At 33.4% G+C, this 22,823-nt stretch overlaps 1 protein-coding gene across 3 annotated transcripts; it reads right to left on the bottom strand.

The window, feature by feature from the left end:
- Positions 1 to 13,020: 13,020 nt before the first annotated feature.
- LOC109184471 (probable protein phosphatase 2C 27) lies at positions 13,021 to 16,594 on the bottom strand. 3 transcript variants are annotated; one of them, XM_019334473.1, is made up of 4 exons: positions 15,801 to 16,593; positions 14,966 to 15,160; positions 14,385 to 14,590; positions 13,021 to 13,589 (listed from the first exon to the last, which is right to left on the bottom strand). In XM_019334473.1, the coding sequence occupies exons 1-4, from the start codon at positions 16,005 to 16,007 to the stop codon at positions 13,031 to 13,033; spliced, it is 1,167 nt and encodes a 388-aa protein (XP_019190018.1). In that variant the 5' UTR covers positions 16,008 to 16,593; the 3' UTR covers positions 13,021 to 13,030. The 3 variants fall into 3 exon arrangements, with proteins under 3 accessions (XP_019190018.1, XP_019190020.1, XP_019190021.1); XM_019334475.1 differs by lacking the exon at positions 15,801 to 16,593 and adding an exon at positions 15,339 to 15,547; XM_019334476.1 differs by lacking the exon at positions 14,966 to 15,160 and having other exon boundaries at positions 15,801 to 16,594.
- Positions 16,595 to 22,823: the final 6,229 nt, after the last annotated feature.

Here is a 22,823-nt window from a genome sequence, read left to right on the forward strand (position 1 = left end):
TCCACCTGACCATCCATAAGCAGTCCCGTACGCCCTTACGTACGCCCGTACGCATGCCAATACGTCTATTCCAGTGAGCACTGGAATATTGCGTACTGCCTCAGGGATGACCGTCCCTGAGGTAGTCCCTCTGTGCTCTGTTCACTATTTAGGCGCGGATTCACTCGTTTTTACACGGTTTTGACCCATGATTGAGTCCTTACTTCTCTCATTCACTTCCTTTCATGTTTTTAGGTTAGATTAGGCTTAGATTTAGGTTTTATAACATTTCAGAAGCTTGTAATCTCAGATTTAAAGCTTGGATTCCAACATTATATTTCAAGATTATTCTCCCATTTTCAATACATAAGTTCTTCTACCTTTTATCTCTTTCTTTTGCAAGATTTATGTTTATTACTTGTGTTTTTGTGTTCTTTATGCTATTTAATCATGAGTAGTTAGTTTATGAACATGAGTTAGAGTTGTATTACCTATCTTGATGCTTAGATTGTGATTATGGCAAAAAGGGGGAAGAACTCTAACCTAGGGTTCTTGAGTTCATGAAGGATTTGTGTTTGTATGTTGTTAATGTTTGATGTACACATTCATTAGCATGTTTTTAGAGAATTCTTGGCTACAATGAGAATTGGGTTAAGGATTTTAGCCACCCCTTGCATAAACCCGATTTTTCCTATGAAAATGTGGAAAATTGGGAGTTTTAGATGCTTTGTGTGCTTGATGGACTTGGAATTGATACACCATGAAAGTGGGAAATTCCTTGTTCTAATCCTTGTTTATTTAATTTGCTCACGGAAGTGGCTTTAGACTAGGATACCTATGTGCATTCCCGGTGGACTCCTGTTACTTGCTCTCCCTAATCCCATAAGTTGTTAAAGCATCTAGATGATAATGCTCCCTAGCTTGAGTCCTATTTATTTGTTTAGTGTTTATATCTTGTTAATATGTGTTTTTGGTACTTTGTTTAGTTACCGTAGCCTTAAAAATTGTTATGTATTGCTTAGCTTCTTGTTGATTTCCTAGTGTTAGTGCATAGTTTCTTGTGATTTCTTATTGCGTGTCATAACCCCCAATCCCCTGAGGACGACATAAATCACCCGAACACACATCTCATTTTTGCTACAATCAATAGGAGGGGAAGGTGGTTACTGGTGAAGAAAGCAGCTGGAGGATCAGCTTGGTTCCTACAATTCGTCGCCACATCGCAATGTCTGAAGATGTGGTCGAGAGTTTCATCGCCAACTCCGCAGCTTGGGCACATGGGATCATCTGTCAAGTGAAGGGGAGAGATGAATAAGAAAACCTTTTCTATTGAAACCTTGAAATACAAAATTTGCAATATTCTTGAGCTTGGAAATGGAAAGGAACAAGAAATCTACACTAATCTAAGCTATTATAGAGCTACACCAAAATATAGAATGAGAGGAAAATGAAAGATATGTTTTTGGGTAGAAGAAATCGTCTTAAAACAAAGCAAAAAGGTCTTAAAAAGTGTTGTAGAGGCTGGGGACGCCCACGGCCGAACCTGTGCCCAGGAAACAAGCGCCTACTGGATTGTGGGCACGGATAGAGGCACGGGCATGCCTATACCCGTGCCCACCAGACAGAGTTCTACTTCACGTTCCTGCACAGCTTGTCTGACGTCTCAGCTATTTTTCACCCTCGAAACTTATGAATTAGACTTTATGGTCTTCATGAGAGTTGTAGAACTTTGAGTTAGCTTTTCAATGTCACAAGAATCACTTGATTTGGACATTACTACACTGTAATATGGTCAAAATATTGAGACAACGCCAATTTGGGCGAGAAATGTCACCTTACTATCTTTTGCTTTGCCTTTGCATTGAATTGCCTATATCATCAAGACCACTAAGGCACAAATATTTAGCACATGAAAGAATAATGTTTTCCAATCTTATTCTCTTCATTTTGACTCACAAAAATATCCTCATGCTATGATGACTGGAAAGTTTTATCAAATAGCTCAATATTTGGCTCAAAATGTCATTTTCTTGTCAAGTCACCTAAGCACAAACTATCATTCCATAAGTTACCAAATTGAATCCATTATATAATGATTAACAAGTACAAATACCAAAATATGAAATGAAAAAGCATGAGTTTAAGACATTCATCACATATCAGCCCAACTCTTTAACAATAAGCCTAGCTTTTATTTTTATTTTTTTGAAAGCAACAAGCGAAGTAATATTATTACTACAAATGCATGAGAATAAAGTCAGGTAGGACAGAGTCTCAATACAAAGAAACACCCTGGTCAGAGACCTTCGAAGCTAAACTATGTGCAATAATGTTTAAATGTCTAGAAATTGAAAGTAAAACACAATAGGTAAAAGTAGCCACGATAGCCCTGCAGTCGTGGATAACAATGCCAACATATGATCTAAGTTAAGTAGAAATCTTGGTGATATAACTTTGTAGAATTGAACAATCCGTGTAAAGAGTTCAGCCGTAAGTGCACTTTCACAAAACGGGAGCCTCACATTTACAGCTGCCACAAAATCGCCACCCTCGACAAGCAGTACCGCACCAAAAGACGCCGGCCCCGAGCCCGGATCCCATGCTGCATCGATGTAGCAGCGTATTCCAGCCACTGCCGCTGCATGTTGCTGCTGTTGTGGAGTGCTCGACGCAAGCTGTCCAGCAGAGGTCCATGCAGCAACGGAAGTAGTGGCGCATCTGCAAACTCGCTTGGGGGTCCACAAATATGCCTCTCACACCTTGGCGTATAAGAATAGTTTTAGGTTGTGTTTAACTCCACCATGCATCAATTTCTAACATTACAAGAGTCATCTCCAGTAGAACAATATCTAAACTCTATACTATGATTTGATACTTGATGGATGTGTGAAAACCATCCTTATGAAATTTGAGATCATCTCATGAATTCTTTTTTGGTGAGATGATTAAAGTCTAAATTGAAATGTAATACTTATGATGAAAAGTGTAGTACTAATTACGATTAAATTTATTGTTAGTTATGAGGCAAAGTGTAGCACTTATAAGAAAATGGGTAATATTTTTAGGATCCGTTTAAAAACTCGAAGAAAGACTTTCGGAAGTCATTTTTTTTAATTTTCTAGTGTTTGAATATCCAAAGAAAATAAAATCAAGAGAAAATATTTATTCTTGTTAACAAAAAAAAAAAAAATTAATTTGGCAAAAAATATCTTTCTAAACTTTTTGTTGGAAGATATTTTCCATACTCTTTATTTCCCGTCCCTCTCTTCCCTCGCTTCTCCTCTTCTCCCCTCCTCTCTTCTATCTGAGCACAAAGTTAGATAGGTTCTATCTGTATATTAATTGTGCCGATTTAAAGACCACATAGTTTACGATAATGTAGTGTTTCATACACGACACAAATTCCTTCCTTTCAGATTTTCATTTATTCTGAACTAGCCTAAATCAACATAGTTCTACACTAGGACATTTTTCTTAAAGCTCCAACAATAATGAGGAACTCGAAGGGCACCGCTACCGGAGACGTTGTGAAGCCAACATCAACAAAGCAGATGAATGCACCCTGGTTGTCCTCACTCGCCGGCATCATTCCAGTAGCAGCTGCTTGAGGGCCAACAACATGTAGCGTAGCCGGAGCTCTTGTTTCAATTCACCTGCGGATGGGGTGTGGCGCTGAGCATTCTTCCACCTAGCTAGTGTGGTAGATATTGATCTGGTCACATGTGTAGGTGCCGTCCCAAATTGCATGATTTCTTGCAGTCCAAATGGCTCCCATATCAACCTCCAGCTTGCTCTCATCCAAAGCTCCAAATAAATGGGAAATGTATTGTTCAAATGAGTTGGTGTTTATGACTGGAATATTAAGTGCACTCCAGACATGTGAAGCATAAGGACAATCACAAAAAATATGCAAAAGATTTTCATCTATCCGATCCACACATTGCACAAATCATAGTTACATCTACCATCCGGGCCCTTAATTTGTTGGTGGTTGGCACTTGGCAGTATAAAGTTTAAGGCTCTCCATCCAAGGGATTTCCATCTCGGAGAGACCTTAGCTTCCATAACATTTTCTATCCAGGCACGTCTATGGCGCAAATTATGCTGTGCAACCGAATGCACCATGCGCATGGTGCATTCGATGCAAAATGACGTCGTTTTGGTTAAAAAACGCGTGTCCCACTTAAAGAAGAAATCAGGTTCGATTCCCGGCAATAGCATTTTTTTATATCCATAAATTCATAACTATATATCCATAAATTCATAACTATATATCCACAAATTCATAACTATATATCCACAGTGAATGAATGAAGTAAAAATCCACAATGAATGAACTAAATATCCACAGTGAATGAATGAAGTAAATATCTACAATAAATGAACTAAATATCCACAATGAATGAACTAAATATCCAGAAATTCATAACTATATATCCAGAAATTCATAACTATATATCCACAAATTCATAACTATATATCCAGAAATTCATAACTATATATCCACAATAATGCTATTGCCGAGAATCGAACCTGAATTTTTTTTTAAGTGGGACATGCGTTTTTAGTCAAAACGACGTCATTTTGCATCGTATGCACCATGCGCATGGTGCATTCGGTTGCACAGCATAACTATTGCGTCTATGGGGGAGAATTCCCCAATTAATTTCCTATAGGCATTGCAGATTATTTAGTCTATACAATTATGTAAATTATTTTAATTCACAGGTTACTACACATATAAAATTATGTTAATGGTTACTTTTGAATAAAATCTAAATAATTATGCTAATTAATTCAAACATTACATTTTGAAAAAATTGCAATTTTCGCCCCTAAGTTATAGGGTAATGGTAGAATTCGTCTCTGAGTGTAGGTGATGCTCACTTTTCGTCCTTTAAGTTATCATTGGTGTTGCACTTTTCGTCCCTGAGTTATAAATGAATTGTAGGATTCGTCCCTAAGTGTTGGTCATTCTCACTTTTCGTCCCTAAGTTATTATTGACATTGCACTTTTCGTCCCTTTAATAATAAAACATTCACTACTACATAACATAGCTACTATGGCGGGTTTTTTTACACATACACGGCGGTTTTCGAAGTGTCGTGCGTGTAAGTGACTGCCGTTGTAAATATACACTTTCTACGGCAGTTTTGAAAACCGTCGTGTATGTTAATTATATATATACGGCTAAACAATCGTCGTGTATGTCAACTATATACGACAGTTATTTAAAATACTGTCGTCTATTAAGTGACACAGTATAACACAATATATTACACGATGGTTATTTAAAAAATCACCGTCTATTAAGTGACTAAAAAATTAATTAAGGTATATACGACGGTAATTTAAAAAATCGCCGTCTATTAAGTGACGTAGTATAACAAAATATATTAGACGTTGGTTATTTAAAAAAAAAAAAAAACCGTCTATTAAGTGACGAAGTATACCATTTATGTAGTAGTGATTAGGGACGAAGCAATTTTAGTATAACTCAGTGACGAAAAGTGCAGCGCAAATGATAACTTAGGGAGGAAAAGTGAGCATTGACCAACACTCAGAGACGAATTTTACAATTACACTATAACTCAGGGATAAAAAGTGCAACGCTAATAATAACTTAGGGACGAAAAATGAGCATGACCAACACTCAGAGACGATTTATACAATTACCCTATAACTTAGGAACGAAAAATACAATTTTCCCTTATATTTTTATTAAATTGGTTTTTATACTTTTCGTAATATAGATAAATTTTCCTACATATAGGAAATTAAACGTACACATATTACATCTATATTACCAACTTGCATTTAACACTTTAATTTTACTATGATAAAACATAGAAATTTCCTTCATTTGATTATAGTATATTTTTGTTACTTAAAATAATATCAATTAGCCATGCTCTACCTTGTATTTTTTTTTTTTAAAAAAAATTCCTAATATAATTTTTAAGTAATCAATTTAAACACTAATATACAAATATCATAATTTTAAATAGTTGTACACTTTCAAATATTAAAATAATTTATAATTTTATTATTAATTTTATTATATAAATATATAATAAAAAATTATCCGTGCATCGTACAAGTAATTTACTAATGTATACAATAGTGATGAAAAATGGGTCCGACCAGTAACCCTCATTACAAAAGATTCGGCCCACTCAAACGTGGGTCATGTGAGATTAATATACTAAAATTATAATTGCATTACTTGTTAAATTTATATTTATAGTTTTAAGGTTTTATTATTTTACAAATAAAAAAATAAAAATTGAATAATATTATTTCACTTATTGGTTATTTGGAAAAAATTGGTCCAATTAATTTAAAAAATGTGAATTATTATTGTGAAATTCGATGTATCTTCATGTGGACATGCATTATCATATGCTCAAAAACCATATAACAAAGAAGAGAAAAGGACAGAAGAAGAAAATCAGAACTTAGGAAAATCGCCACCCTTTATTGATAACGCATTTCATATATATGTACAATTAATGAGTAACTGTACATGAAGATATATGATGGGGTTGCCTTGTTGTTCGTGTCTGCATGTTATTTCCTTATACACTGCCCATTGAAACATGATTATGAGCTCTATTGGTTTAGGAAATGTGGTGTTGCTTGTTCTGTCACGTTTTCATTTTGTAGGTCTTTCCTTGGCTTCTGAGGTATTGCTGGTCTTAAGCTTGTTTGGTTTTGCTCTTGTGGATTTCTTTAAATAGACCACCCCTCAACGTTGGTGCAAGCGGTAAGAAATTGCATCCTAGCCCGGGTGGCCGGGTAGGGGTTTATCAAATCCGTTGGCGGTTTGTCCAGGCTTGCTGCTGGCCCATAGTAACTAATCCCGTTAGGGTTCTGGTTACTATGATATTGGTGCTGCTTGGGTGGACTCATGATATTGGCTGGCATATATGTGGCCTGTGTGCTTTATTTGGTGGCCTGCGTGCCATTTATTAGTTTTTTGGGCCTGCGTGCCTCCTTTGTGGTTTGTTTGCCTTGTGCTGATAGTTGGGCATTTGTTGTTGTGTATTTCTGCCCTTGTGAGATAGTCATGTAGCAGCCGTTATGCTGTCGGATATCTTACAAAATGGGCTAGCATTCTTGGAGGTTTTGGTCAGCCAATAGATTTAGTTTGACGAGACGTGGGCGTGAAGCGTTGCGGCCGTGTTGGCACTGTTGCAACGTTGCATTGTGGTGCAGAGTCGCGACATTGCAACTTTGTGGTGGTGCGGCATGGTGGCGCACTAGTACATGATGGCACGCAGGTGCAGCTATTCTCCTAGAAACAGCCGTTATGCTGCTAGTTTTTGCGAAAATTGGTGCGACGTCGATAGGGGGATTCTGCGCCTCCATTTCAGCACCCCCTTTTTATTTATTTATTTATTTTTCTTCATTTATTATTCCTTTGATCTGGCCTATTAGTTGGGCTTGGGTCCATTATTTTATTCTTTCATTCTTTAGGTCTGGCCTGTTAGGGCTTGGATCCATCCTTTATTTTAGTTTCTTTATATTAGTATGTGCCCAATCTCAAGGGCAGAGTATGTGTTATGGTCACATTTGGACCATCAATTGTAAGACATTTTAATTCATTTGCTTAATATAGTTTTGTTTTTTAAAAAAAAAATGTACATGAACACAAATATAGGCAGAAGTGGATAATGGTCATATATCACAAAATATTTATAACAGTCTTTCTTGTCCATTATCAATTCATACTCGGTCTTTGTTAAACACCCCGCTAGAAAAAGCATATGAGAAAAATCTAGTCGAGGAAAAAAGTAGACAAAGTATGTAAGATGATGTGTTACACCGGTTGCCTCGTTAAAAACCATAGTCTAAGAAAATCAGTGGGAAAAACTTAGCTAAGGGAAAAGAGTACAAACATAAACCAATCATAAACCTCCAAGGCATCATCTTCAATATTTTGAGGTTTGTATATTTAAATATTTATTTCCAGTTTTTCCCTTTTGACATCACTATAGGCGCTGTTTGGCAGAGCTTATTTAGGAGCTTATAACTTATTTTAAGCTACTAATAAGCTATAAGCTCTTTTTGGTAATGTTCCTAAAATAAGCTCCGAGCTTAAAATAAGAGCTTATTTTGGAACGCTACCTTAGGTAGCGTTTCATAATAAGCTCCTAACTTCCTAACTTTTTTTACATCTTTATCCTTATTATTTTAAAGAACTGACATAATTTATCCTTCCCAATTAAAACCCTTTTCTCTTCTTCTTTATACGGAACTTTCATCGCAAATATTATTATTATTATTATTATTATTATTATTATTATTATTATTATTATTATTATTATTATTATTATTATTATTATTATTATTATTATTCCTAACTTTTTTCCATCTTTATCCTTATTATTTTAAAGAAATGACATAATTTACCATTCTCAATTAAAACTCTTTTCTCTTCTCCTTTATCCGCAACTTTCACCGCAAATGAGATTTGCAACAATATTGCTACTTCATTATGAGATGCTAGATCATGATTATGCTAATAGTTTTATTTCAAAATGTTATTTTTTTTTAAAGACAAAATGCTAAATTATAATATGTAAACAAACTAATTTAAATTTTATGAAGATGTCCTTTTTAGTCTTTTTACATTTATCAGCTTATCAAAAAGTTAATTTTCCCAAACACTTTCAATCATAACAGCTAACTTAACAGCTCTTCAGTTTTCAACACCGAGCTTATAGCTTTTCAGCTTTCAGCTCCTAGCTTATAGCTTTTCAGCTAGGTTTGCCAAACAGGCCTATATCATAATCATGCCTCATTAAAACCTCACCAAAAAAATCCAGTGGAAAAAATCTAGTGAGGAAAAAGCTAGTTGCCTCGTTAAAAAACCTCTAATTAAGAAAATTATATCAAAATTCATTCAAAGGAAAAAGAGTACACTTGTTGGTCTTTATGACACAATCTTTAGAATTATTCAAGTCTAATATTCAATATTGATTCAAGTAAATGTCACTCCCCATAAAAAAAATAATAAAATAAAATAAAAAAACATCCAAAGTTCTCACATTCTAATATAATAAAAACAATGTTTCAAAAAGAGTGTAAAAAAAGGATATAGTGCAATCTTCAAGATTGTCACTAGAGCGAACATTATGTATAACAATCTCGTGACTCTTCCGGAGAACATTCTTCATAACAATCTCATGACTCTTATAGAGCTCATGTGGATAGCAGCTTGACATTATATATGCTCTATCAAATATTATTAAATAAACTCATTTATCATTTGTGCAACACAAGCTTTATTGTTTTCATATAGGACATTAAGGTAATTCATAACATAACCAATTTGAGACTTAGCATCATAGGGATAAATAATAGAAAGTGTAGACAAATCGTAGCCATAGAAAATAAGTGATCAACAGATATGATTAAAAGTCAACATTCTAAATCCATACGTCTAATCAGCAATCTAAATCACTCATAAATATCAATTAAGGAGCAAATCTATCAAAGCAAAATTTTAAACTTTCGTCGAAATATGTATAGACAGCGACAAAATAGGAGTTTTTATATTATTAAATAATAAATTATTTTTACTATTATTAAATATAAGAAAATCTGATTGTTTTGTTAATGTTGGTACTTTAATTTAGCAAAGACAAACAGGTGGAGCACAGGACAGCAAAATGGGGTGTTGTGTTGTACTCTGGGTGACAGTGTGTAGTCATGCATAACATCGTGTGCATTCCGTAGAATGTCGTCGAAATCGTGTGCACACTTATATATTGCTCTATGCACACTTAAACATTGCATTGTGCATGCTTTCACATTAAAATGCACAGAGTTTTTACCCATTTTGGTCCCTTGACTATGACTCATTCTCAATTTTATATTTTGACTTTTAATTGCACCCAATGTAGTCCCTTGACTTTAAAAAATTACCCCAATTTGGTCTTCCGTTACATTTTCATCAATTAAGCGTTAAGTTAGGGGGTATTTTGATCCATTCAACAGAATATGAAGCCGCCGGGGTGAGACGTCATAGACGATGCGATCTCTTCATCTTCCATGCCGTCCGATGAGGATACACACTCAATGCTATCAATCAAGAATTAAGAAAAAAAAAATTCGAAGAACAATGTTTAGGCTGTTATCGAACAGAGTTCTAGGGCTGGGCTCCCGGTGAATTGTGGTGGAAAGGGCGGTGGGTTTTCCGCGGCTTTACCACGAGAGGGTGCTAGACTACTACAACAACCCCCGCAATGTTGGCTCCTTCGACAAGAATGACCCGATGGTCGACACGGGGTTGGTCGGTGCCCGGCCTGCGGCGACGTGATGAAGCTCCATATTAAGGTCGATGATGAGACTGGAAAGATCGTTGACGCTTGTTTCAAGACCTTCGAATGTGGCTCCGCTATCGCGTCCTCATCTGTTGCAACAGAGTGGGTGAAGGGAAAGCAAATGGAGGAAGTGTTATCCATCAAGAATACAGAAATTGCAAAACATCTCTCTCTCTCCCTCCCGTTAAACTCCACTGCAGCATGCTCGTTGAGGATGCAATAAAGGCTGTCGTTAAGGATTATTGCTCGCTGAGGAAGATAAGATGATCTTTGTAGGGGACCGGGAGGAAATCGATCAGTACTTGCACGCCGCCGTTCGAAGTGGAGTTACTGTCCGACTTGAACTCATCTTCTTCCTCGATCAACTACTCCACCGCCTCCATGGCGATGGCTGTGCAGATCGGTGGCACCAGAGTGCAATCGTATTTTTCCGGCGATCTCCTCCATCTCCCTTTTTCCTTGGTTTTCTCTCCCTCTCCCGCTAGGCAGCAAGCGACGATGTACAGAAGAACTAGGGGTGTAAATGAGCCGAGCAGCTCGCGAGCGGCTCGGTCAAAGCTCGGTTCGAGTTCGGTCAAAATCGAGCTCGAACCGAGATCGAGCGGCTCGTTTAGTAATCGAGCTCGAGCCGAGCCTAGATATTCTAGGCTCGCGGCTCATCGAGCCGCTCGCGAGCCATATAATATATAATATATATATAACCCATATAACACATAATATAATATAATAATAATATATAAAATAACAATTAGAAATTAAAATTTTAAACTCAAAATCCCTAAAAGATTTCTATTATTTATGTATGAATAAAACAAAGTAGTTTGAATTTTAAATCAAAAGTATTAAGTAGGTCAAATTCAATGTCAAAATCGAGCTCAAGATCGAGCTCGAGTTCGAACTCGAACAATCGAGCTGCTCGAGACGAGCTCGAGCAGCCCGAAAATTACCGAGCTCGAACTCGAGCATCAATTCTAGAGCTCGATCGAGTTTGAGCTCGAACTCGAGCCGAACCTCCATTAACGAGCTCGAGCTCGGCTCGGCTCGTTTACACTCCTAAGTAGAACAGAGCAGATCAACGGCAGAAGCAGGTGTGGGTGGTCGGCGGTGAGCTCAGCTGGTTCTCGTCCAACAGTAGCAGAACTCAGGCGAGTGCAGAGGAGAGCCTCCTACAATGGCGGCGGCTGGGTAGACTTCTTCCTATCTCCGACATGAGCTTGGACAGCGTGGCCAAAGCTCCTAGGACAACCAACTCCATGATTCACGACTTTGATGAACAAAATGGTCAAAATGGGTGGAATGGACCAAAATACCCCCAATATAACGGTTGTTTGATGCAAAATGTAACGGATGACCAATTTGGGGTAATTTTTAAAAGTCAATGGACTACATTAGGTGCAATTGAAAGTCGAAATGCAAAATTGAGAATGGGTCATAGTCAAGGGACCAAATGGGTAAAAACTCAAAATGCACACATACACATCATGCACCACTACTAACAACAAGGAAAAAAAATGATAAAACCCCAGTTGATTTACATATCTAACGAGTGCAAAAACGCCTCATTAGATGCAAACAACATTAGAAACAAATGCACCCACATAGTATTATAATGCACAAATGCTACATTTATACACTGCACTATGTACACTCTAAAATTGCATTGTGCACATGTTCACGTTGAAATGCACACATACACATCATGCACCACCACCACCACCACCACCAGCAAGGAAGAAAGGTTAAAAAAAAAAAACAAAAAAAAAAAAAAAAAACTCAGTTGATTCACATATTAACTAGTGCACAAGCACATCATTAGATGCAAACCACAATTCACATGCATATGTACTGTATTGCACACACACCAAGTTTACAATGCACATACACATCACATAAACAAAAAGTACACACTAAGACATGACGAGGTACATACATACGACGAAAACCCAGCAGCAAGGATAAAAATGCAAATATACACCTACCGAGATCATAGTGCACACCAGTACAGTACCCGCGAAAGCTACATATATGTCAATCACAAACATAAAAAAATATTATACTCAAACTATAGACTATTAAAAACATAAAAATGAACTTGAGCCCATGGTGGAATAAAATAAATGTAGAAAATTTTCAAAGCAAAAAAATAAAACCACAAAAAGAAAGAGAGTACATCAGTAATAAAGTCCAATTTTATCAAAATCAAGCATAACATCATCATCATAAAATAATAACAAGATTTAAAATAAAATAAATTCATTCTCCAAAATCACAGGAATATTAAAAAGATTAAAACTAACATATATTTACCATACCACCCTTGCCTAAACCTACATGCCGAAATTAAAAATAAATAAATAAATAAACACAGCCTTACACATCCCTAAGTTACAATTTACTATCCACTAAAATGATACCAGATCCATGCAGAGTAGAAGTGAGACAAATCATTGAACTGAACTGCATAACTGATGAAGAAATCATATGTTTATGAATCTGTACATAAAGAAGAAAAGTACCAAATTGATTCAATAGATACAAGAAATCCCAATACAGGAAGCTACTCAAACAATCATACAGTGGAACTTTGCATCACGGCAGCAGCACCGCCGGTGCCTCATTAGGGGGTGAAAACGCCTCCTCCATTGATCTATCGGGGATCTGATCTGTGTTCCATGGCAGTTGTCTTTGCTGCCTTTCTTCCGCTTTTTCCAAAGTGCTGTCATGAGTTGCTTTCTAATACGCCTTTTAGAAGATTGGATCTTTCCGTTGATGCGCTCTGCCTGACTCGTGTTTGAGGCGTTTCTATCTGAGGCGGAGGATCGGGGGAGAAACAAACCACGATTACTGTCAAATTGTCACAAGTGTTGCGCTTGAGGGCTTCCCTAACTAGCTCTCTTGAACACCTCTCGGGGTCGTTGTGCATCATCAATTCCTTCCTGGCCATTGTCACAGCACACTGGCTACTCATCACATCCCAAAGACCATCGCACCCCATGATTAGGAACTCATCGTCATCTGTCAATATAATCTCTTGCAACTCCGGCTCTGCACTCAAGGGGCAGGCGGACCCCTTTGGAGCCTTCATATGCCAGTCTCCCAAGGCCCGCGCTACAGATAGTTGGCCGTTTAAGTATCCATTATAGATGACACCTCCGAGTTTTTCAATCCTGTGTCTCTCAGACTTGCTATCTGGTTTATGATCCTTGGATAGCTCAATGGCTCTCCCTCGTTTCCCCAAAACAGCACGACAATCCCCAGCATTCGCAATTATCAATTTTCTGTAACAAGTATACAATTCTGCATAAATTTTCCTGATAGAAAAATGAAAAGTGCAACGGACTTGTAATTGCCAGGTCATCAGAAGATAGTCTATGGAGTAATAATAGGAGACAAACCTACCACACCATTTAACATGTTCAGACTTGCCTAAAATTTTAGATTCGCACATTGAGCCAACCACTTAAAATATTTTTATGATGTATCATACTTTTCACAATGAAAACCGAAAGTCCAAAAAAGACACCAAGGTATGTGAATGAAACATGTGAATTCTCCAATTTTTCAATAATAAAATACACATGGCACAAACAAAAGCAAACATTTTCATTATCATTGTTCCTTTCCTTTTGACCAAGTATAGAATAATGAAAAGGTAAAGATAGAAGGTATTGCAGTCATCCAATTGTATGAAAGATGGCCCTGTTTGGTAACATAGTTAGCTTATCAGCCAATTTTAGCTTATTTGACCACTATTAGCTATTTGACTTGGTTAAACAATCAATATGAATGTTTGATTAATTAGCTTTTTGTAACAACTTATTCCTCCAAAATGCTAAAATTTAAAACGCTACTCAAAGTAGCTTTTTTGATAAGCTTTTTGAGAAAGTCATTTTGAATGTAATCGGCTATCAGCTATCAACTAAGAGCTAATTTACGAAACAATTTTCTACAATCAGCTAATGCTATCAACTAGTCAAACCCACTAACCCAATCAGCTAACAGCTATTTACCAAGCATCCCCTTAAACAATTTTTTTTTTTTAAAAAAGGGTAAGAATATGCAGACTAACTAACCGTTCACATAAGAGGGCAGTCAGTGCTGTTGTGCCAGAGGACGTATCAACGGAGCTATCATCAACAAAGGCATAATCAGCTTTCAAAAAAGCGTTCTTCATTGCCTTTTCCAGGCAGATAGGAAAATAAGAGTCCTCTGTTATAAACTTCAGAATATTATTCCTAACAAACGATGCTGCATCCGTTCCACCATGCCCATCAAAAACCTTCCAATAAAAGAACGAAACCAATATCTCATTAACCTTCTGCAGACTAAATGTATATTATAGAGAAGTAAAGCTCTAGTAGAAGTATTATGATGTCGTAACCCATCAAAAGTAGTGCAGAGAACACAGGAAATTAGAAATCACACAAGGCAACTACTCATGTCTTTATTAATAATGGAAAATAGAATTTGATGATCAACTATCAAAATTCTATATATGCAAGCCCTTCAAAGAATTCATGTGCAAGGTGACTTTAAATAATAATATGCAAATCACATTTACTGATTAACTAATCCATTGAGACTGAGCAAGGAGAGGACAGGGACACATTAAATTACACCAACACTAAAAGTTAGAAGCATCTAAGATACACACCCCATAGAAAGCGCCTGGAGAAGCGAAACTGGCAGATTCTCCCAAATACTCAGCTACATTATCTATTCGAATGTGTTCATCCTCCATGTACTGCTTGGGTCCCATCTCAGCACAACTTCCAGATCTAAATACAGGTAGAAAGCTCGGCTTTCCTTCTGAAGCACATTCTATCTCCTTGATGTCAACACCGAAATCCTTGAAAAGGAAAAGAATTGAAAAAATTAGCCACTTGGTTTTTCAGAGTATTGACCTTCACAAGGGTAAAGGAAAAAAGAGAGAAAACAGAAGAACACTCCAGAGTCCAGACTATAACTGCTAATTCTGGCAATCAATAACAGGAAAAGCAAACTCTTTAAGATTTTCCACATAATTCCAGAATTTGCAAGATTTCCCTCAAGTATTTGGACTGAACCATGCTTATCATATTGTATAATTGAACTAAATCCTGTCCCAGAAGGTGACCAATCACTTGGTCATTCTTGCAGTTCTTTTTCATGATCTTGACTCAAGTGAAAATATATATTGCACTAGATAGGGTGGCAAGACTACATGGAAATGGACACTATAAAAGAAGTATATGACAAAACTAAAACAGATCCCTTGAAGAAATACAGGCTAACTTACCTACACAAGCAATAACTTCATCTAGTCTATCTTATTATCAAAAAGCTATTAGCTCAAGAAAATGAAACAGAGCGATGAAATCCAGGAAAATGTTATTCAGATTGAACTAAACCAAATCATAAATTGCAGCAAGTAACACCATTTGAAGTTTAAACACAACTGAAAGCTCAAATGACATGACAAGGAAGCTACTAGAAAATAGTTGACATACCAAATCAGCTGACACCAGAAGTGTCTCATCAGAGCTTATAGAATGGTGGTCAACAGAAAAATGGCGAGGAGGTTTAACACTTGGCTGCTTCCACTCATCTGATTCCTCTTCAAATTCATCTTTTGCATGGGACACGCTACTCTTATTATAACTACCTTCTAATCTGATGAATGGATGTGAACAATCAGTACCAGCTGCCATTGGCATCCCCAAACACCAACTCTAGAGCCAATAAAGATCTTTCTAAACAAAAACCTAACTTAACTTGTTCCACCTCAATCCTCACCCAATTTCAAAGACAATAGAAGGTTCAATGATCAGATTTAAGAAGCTTTAGCCCCAAATTCTCCCTTATGAACATAAAGCCTCAATCTTTACCAACAATCTCAAAACCCCAGATCAGATTCAACAACTTTCACTAAACCCACAAGCTAAATCCAGACAAAGGGTGAATCAAAACCCCATCTTAAATCAAACCCGCATACATAATTGAAGAGAAACCAACTAAAGTATGATGGGCAATGAAAAGAATTACCAGAGTTCAGCTTTCCTCCCCACACAGAAATATGATTGAATTACAGAAAATGAGAAATTTTCTCACAAACGATGGAAGAAGATTGACTGCGATATTCCTATCCACTTACCTGGTGAGAGATTCAAGAAGAAATAAATAAATAAATAAATAAATCCCCTCAAACAGAAACACTTTCTAATACAGGGATTGAAACCAATCCAAAATTCCTGAGAAAAATGGAGATAAAAAGGTAAGGGAAGATGATGATGATGATGGGGTTTGGCAGAGAACGAAAGGGATTTGGGGTGGCCGGTGGGGCTACTTGCCCCTAGCCGCAGATGGCGTCAGGCGTTGGGGCTCTGGTGGGGACACCCATTACCGGCGATAACCGGTATTCCGGTTACTATTTTTCGTTTCCAAGATATTATTATAAGTCTATTTTTATTTTTATTTTTTTTAATAATTAATAGGGATAAAGTACAAATAAGCCACTGAACTATTTGAAAAACAGCAATTAAGCCATCGAACTCAAATAAGCCATTGAATCCGGAAAAAAAGAGCAAATAAGTCATTGAATCCTAAAAAAAAGAGCAATTAACATTTTTTACAGGTTAACTCCATGTTTTTGCTAATTGGATTGCCAAATGTTTATTTTATTTACGTTTATTATTATTATTTTTAATAATATTATCCACTTGGATAGTATTATATTTTAAAGTAATTATAATCAAAATAGTTTTGTCTTGTCGAGATTTGATTTATTTATTATTATTATTTTTTAACTGGATCTTTTGTTTAAAAAATAATAATAAATAAATAAATTAGATCTAGACAAAACAAAACTACTTTGATTATAATTACTTTAAAATATTTTACTATGTAGGTGGATTATAATAATAAAAAAAAACATAAATAAAATAAACATTTGACAATCCAATCAGCAAAAACCTGGAGTTAACCTGTTAAAAATGATAATTGCTCTTTTTTTCCGGGTTCAATGGCTTATTTGGGGGTTATTTGAGTTGGATGGCTTAATTGCTTTTTCCCAAATAGTACAGTGACTTATTTGTACTTTATCCCTAATTAATAATTACTCCCACGCGGCACCACCTCATTTATGTGTCTGATTCGGTTAAACAAATTTGATTGAAGTTATTTTTTATTTAATTTTTTATAATATTAAATTTAGCATTATTATATAAAATTTATATATTTAGAAACTACAGTAAAAATACTATTAAATTCAAAAAAAATTAAATTTAAAAATAAGTAATAAATAGTAAAGTAAAATAAACAAAGAAGAAAAAAATTGTTTAACCAATAAATAATAAGTAGAACAAATAAAATGAGACAGAGTGAATACAAAGTTAAAACCAGGACTATGTGGTCCAATGGTACCCGGGTTGGACTTCCATGTGAAAGGTTGTGAGTTTGAGCCTCAGTGGAGGCGTTGGAGGCGTTATTAGCTCTTTGTGTTTCAGTAGGTTGAGAAAGTATATGAACAGATACTACAATGTAATAGAGCTAGTAGCATTCAAAAAAAGAATACAAAGTTTAAAGGATTTCAAATCTTATAAATATTGTAATGCTAATGGATTTTTTGGACAAATTTTTTATAATAAATATCAAATTTTATCAATATGACTCAAATGAATCTAACATAATCTCACAATGGAGAGAATAGTGAATATTGTATGTGAAAATAATAATAATAATAATAATAATAATAATAATAATAATAATAATCTTACATATAATAAAGCTATATGGTTGGGAGGTAATTAATATTACAATTAATTACCAACATTATTATTATTACTAGCTATAAATATAAAATAGCCACAACATTTTTTACTATAAAAAAAAACACAACATTTGAAAAATAAAATCATTTAAGCCATAAATAAAAATTTAAATATATATAAATGTATATATCGTATGTGTCTTTAATGTTTTTCTGGATGTCTAAACTTAGGACTTTTAAAAGAAAAAAATACATTTGAATTATCTCCACAAAAAGTGGTCTTGGACTTATAAAATGACATTTGAGTTTATGAAATGCCATGTGCATAAAGAATATATTATATAATCATATAAAAAAATATGTTCAATTAGAGTTTAAATTTACCCATACAAAATTTGAAATTTGTTTTCTAAATGTAATTATCTTAGTTATTATTCGTATTTTGAAAATTATAATATAGATGAAATACAATTAAGAATAAATCAATGTAATTATGTAAATTCTCTCTATAAGTTTATTTGAATATATACATAATTAGAGATTATATTAACCATACAAAATTTTAATTATAATTTTGTATTCTATAAAAATAATAAATACTTGACCAATGGAAGCTCAAAAATATTATTATATTAAACAATTTAAAATATTTTTATTTTTTCTATTTTTTATTTATATTTATAATAACATGATTTTTCCCCGTGCATCGCGCGGGTGAATTACTAGTAATAATAATAACTTCAATTTGAATGTTATTTTAATATTTATTTATTTTATTTACTTTATTTTCAACCTCCTTTTTTCTTTTTCTTTTTTCTCTTTTCCTCTTCATTATCTTAAAAACTAAACAAATATTTTTATTATTTAAATTCTATGTAATGTAATAGAGATGGGAAATAGATTGAAAAATAAAATAGAAAGTTAACAAAAGAATATGAAAAGAAAGAAAAACAGAATAAAATGAATATATTTATGAAACAAGGAAGACTTATCCATTTGATAATGAATTGTTTGAAAATAATCATATGTGGGTCTAATTGAAAATATTAAAATATGTTTAGTGATATTAAAACTTTATTAAACTTTTAAACTAATAACTTGAAATTTTCTTGCAAAAAATAATATGGTAAAACTATTGTCTTATTTTGAGTTTTTTCAATACTATGTTTTAATATTATTAAAAATTAAAGGTATAAATATTTTTAAAAAATTATTATGAATTATCATAATTTTGCCCTTTCATTTTTTATTAAAATAAAATATTAGAATATGAATATATAAAAAAATAAAAAAAATAAAAAAAAAAGTAGTATAATATAACGCAATATTGGTGCAATATTTAATTATTTATGTTGGTAGCTGTCATCATGTTGGAATAAACAATAAATTGACCGGCTGGCCTATCCTTATTGTTTAGGAAACGGCGTCAATGGCCGTTGGATTTTAGGTGTTGGAGAGATGACGGTCAATCCTGGATTTTCGATACGTATGATTGCACCTCAATTTCGAAAAAGAAAAATGTAGTGACTTTAAGAAAAAATCTATCTATATATATATAAAAGTAAAATCCTCCTACATCATTTTCCCGCTCAAACTTTGGTACTAAATTAATTAAATATTTTATATTTTTTTGGTCAAATAATTAATAAATTTTATTTGGTAAGTAAATATTTAATGAAAATTAATTAAAATGTATTAATTGATAATATTGCATAATTATGGTATATATTGCAAATGTAGTAATTGGTAATCAATTTATAGTAACGTGAGTATGCATGGTTGTAACATATGGAACGCACCTTGCAAATGAATATTATGTATGGTATTGCAAATTTATTAATATTCGAAATGTATTGCTTACTTATTTAAGACCAATTATACTAAACATAAATTGACCATTTCACACCTTTTAATACTACAGATTACTATTCAAAATTATTCAATTTTTTTTTTACCAATTATACTTGATGGTATTGCAAATGTAACGTAATAACAACATATCATTATGCTATTTAAACAAATCATTCTGTGCTAAAAGTAAAGTTGTAAACTTCCACCATATTTATGTCTCTATACTCTCCTATTCACATCGAATATAATAGCAATGACTTCTACTCAATTCGAGATTATTGGTCGCGAACTTCATCCTAGACACAAATGGAACATAATCAAGTTTAGACTACTACGCGATAGAGGTATTGTTTTTGTAATATTGTCTAAAAAATTTGTATTTGAAAAAGTTTAGTTTATGCGTATGATTTTGTTATAACTTTTTTTTTTCTATACTACAATTTCAGGGAACTTTTCTACATATTCATATTCCTAAAATGTTTGTTCAAAAGTGGATGCATGAACAAATTTAAAGAAAGGGTGTTTATCGAATTAATAATTTTTTAGTGAATTATAATTTGTATTATTAGTGATTTACCTTTTGTGCCTTAAAAACTTGCAGGTGCTTAGGGACGTTAGCAAGTTGTTTACTCTTACTCTAAATCAGGCTCAAAATCCCCAGGCATTGTCAAAATCAACTACTTTTAACCGCATCGAGATTCCGACCTCTTAGGACCCATTAAATGGTGATTAATTAGAAACTTACCAATAGTGTTCTTAAGCTGTTCAGATTGTTTTTTTTTCTTGCTATTTGAAAGAACTCATTGTCACTGTCATATTATTATTAATTTCCCACCTTTATTTTCTATATTCATTGAGGAACGAGGATGTTCAGGTTTTATTAGGCCTATATGTTGGTACACATGGTCTTCGTTCTTCAGAAGTAATCCACCTAATTTAAGGCACAGATTTGGTCAGGGGAAAGAAGATGGAATCACGAAGCAGTCATCTAGGATTGAATTTTAACAATATGTTGAAGCTGTAAAATTAACTGGACATCCTTACGTGTCTGCTGGCCAGATAAAGCATGTTTGGTTGGATGAAAAACGTTTTCCTTAAATTTGAAAAAAATGAAAATTTCTCCCGTTTGATCAAAAAGTTTTCCAATAGTAAGGGTGGTATTTTTTTTCCATGAAAATTGAGAAGAAAGTATTAATAATTTCTTGGTTCTAATAGTTATTAAAAGATCGATTATATTGAACATCAATTAAAATTCTATTAGCCTCAGTAATTTTTTATATTATTCATTGTTGGTATGTAACAGACATTTGTCATTGTACACTAATACAATTTATGTTTTACTGCATATATATTTCAACTCTGAAATTTGTCTACTTTATTTTAATCTTAACAACGTTCAATTTTAAATTTATTCTTAACCGTAGTCAATTAGTTATTATTATTGTTAGTATTTGCCATGGCTATGTTATAGTAATAAATGAAAAGGAAATGATTGAAGTCAAAATATCATTTTTATATTTTTAATACTCTGTAATATGTAATAATTTAATTTGAAATTCAAATTCCATTCAAATTGCGTTAGTGTAATATCACGAAGTAATTTACGAAATTTATATTATATATTTTATGTTTGTAGGGTTTTAGCTTCCAAAACAATACTAATAACCAAACAAAAAATGAAAATATACAAAACAAAAATAGTAATTATTATCATTATTTACATTTTAATAATAATATTTAATATTCTCCGGAATTTTTTATGTTTTTATGATAATAATGAAGAAATATGGTAATATTACGCTACAATTTAATAAATAATTATTTGAATATGGTAATTTTATGTCCTCTGATATTATGGTAATATCACTAAATCATATATGCTACCATTTAATGAAAAATTATTTGAATATGGTAATATTATGTTCAAATTTGATCTAATATTGTGGTAATATAACCAAATCATATATGCTACGATTTAACCAAATTACCGTGTAGAAATATGGTAATGAAGAAATATAGTAATACTATGCTACGATTTAATGAAGAACTATTTGAATATGGTAATATTATGTCCGAATTGAATTTGATCTAATATTATGCTAATATCACCACACCATATATGCTATGAATTAGTGAAGAATTATTTAAATATGGTAACCAAATTACCGTGTACAATTTTTAACTAAAGATATGCTACGTTAAAAAGATATATTATTCAAGGGTGAAATATATGCTATGATTTAAATAAATTACCGTGTAGAATTTGATCTAATTTAATACAACTTATTTTGTATTAGTTGTCAAGGACATCAATTGCTTTGCACGGAATTCTTTGTACTATCACAAACTAACGCAATACTGATAAGGGGATTAACGGGAAGAATAAAGAAACTAACGTACAAAGAAACAATTAACTAAAATCTTGGTAATAATGTTTCCATATTCACATATTAATGTACTACCATAATTTATATTTATACTATTATTAAAAACAAAATTCTCCTTTCTTAAATTCCTGCCCAAACACTTCTGCCCAAACAATAGAAAAATGAAAAAGGGAAACTGATTAATACTAAATAGTAATCAATAAAAAGGTTAGCAGTAAAAAATGGAAATAAAAAAAAGATTCATAATTCACTGATTAATACTAATAATGTTAGCAGTACACATAGAAAAAAATGAAAAAAAAAAAAAAATTGGAATCTGTACTATTAATAAAAACAAAATCCTCAATTTTAACTCTCTGCCCAAAACAGTCATATATTATTAAGGTTTGCTTAATATTGTAAAATAGTGCAATACAATTCCTAATAGAATATATTGTTTATTCGTACTACAATTCTACATTAAAATTCCTATTCGTAATACAATTCAATAATATTAAAATTCATATTCCTATTCAAAAATATTATTC

Source organism: Ipomoea nil, unplaced genomic scaffold (assembly GCF_001879475.1).
Source record: "Ipomoea nil cultivar Tokyo-kokei standard unplaced genomic scaffold, Asagao_1.1 scaffold1262, whole genome shotgun sequence".
Lineage (NCBI taxonomy): Eukaryota > Viridiplantae > Streptophyta > Magnoliopsida > Solanales > Convolvulaceae > Ipomoea > Ipomoea nil.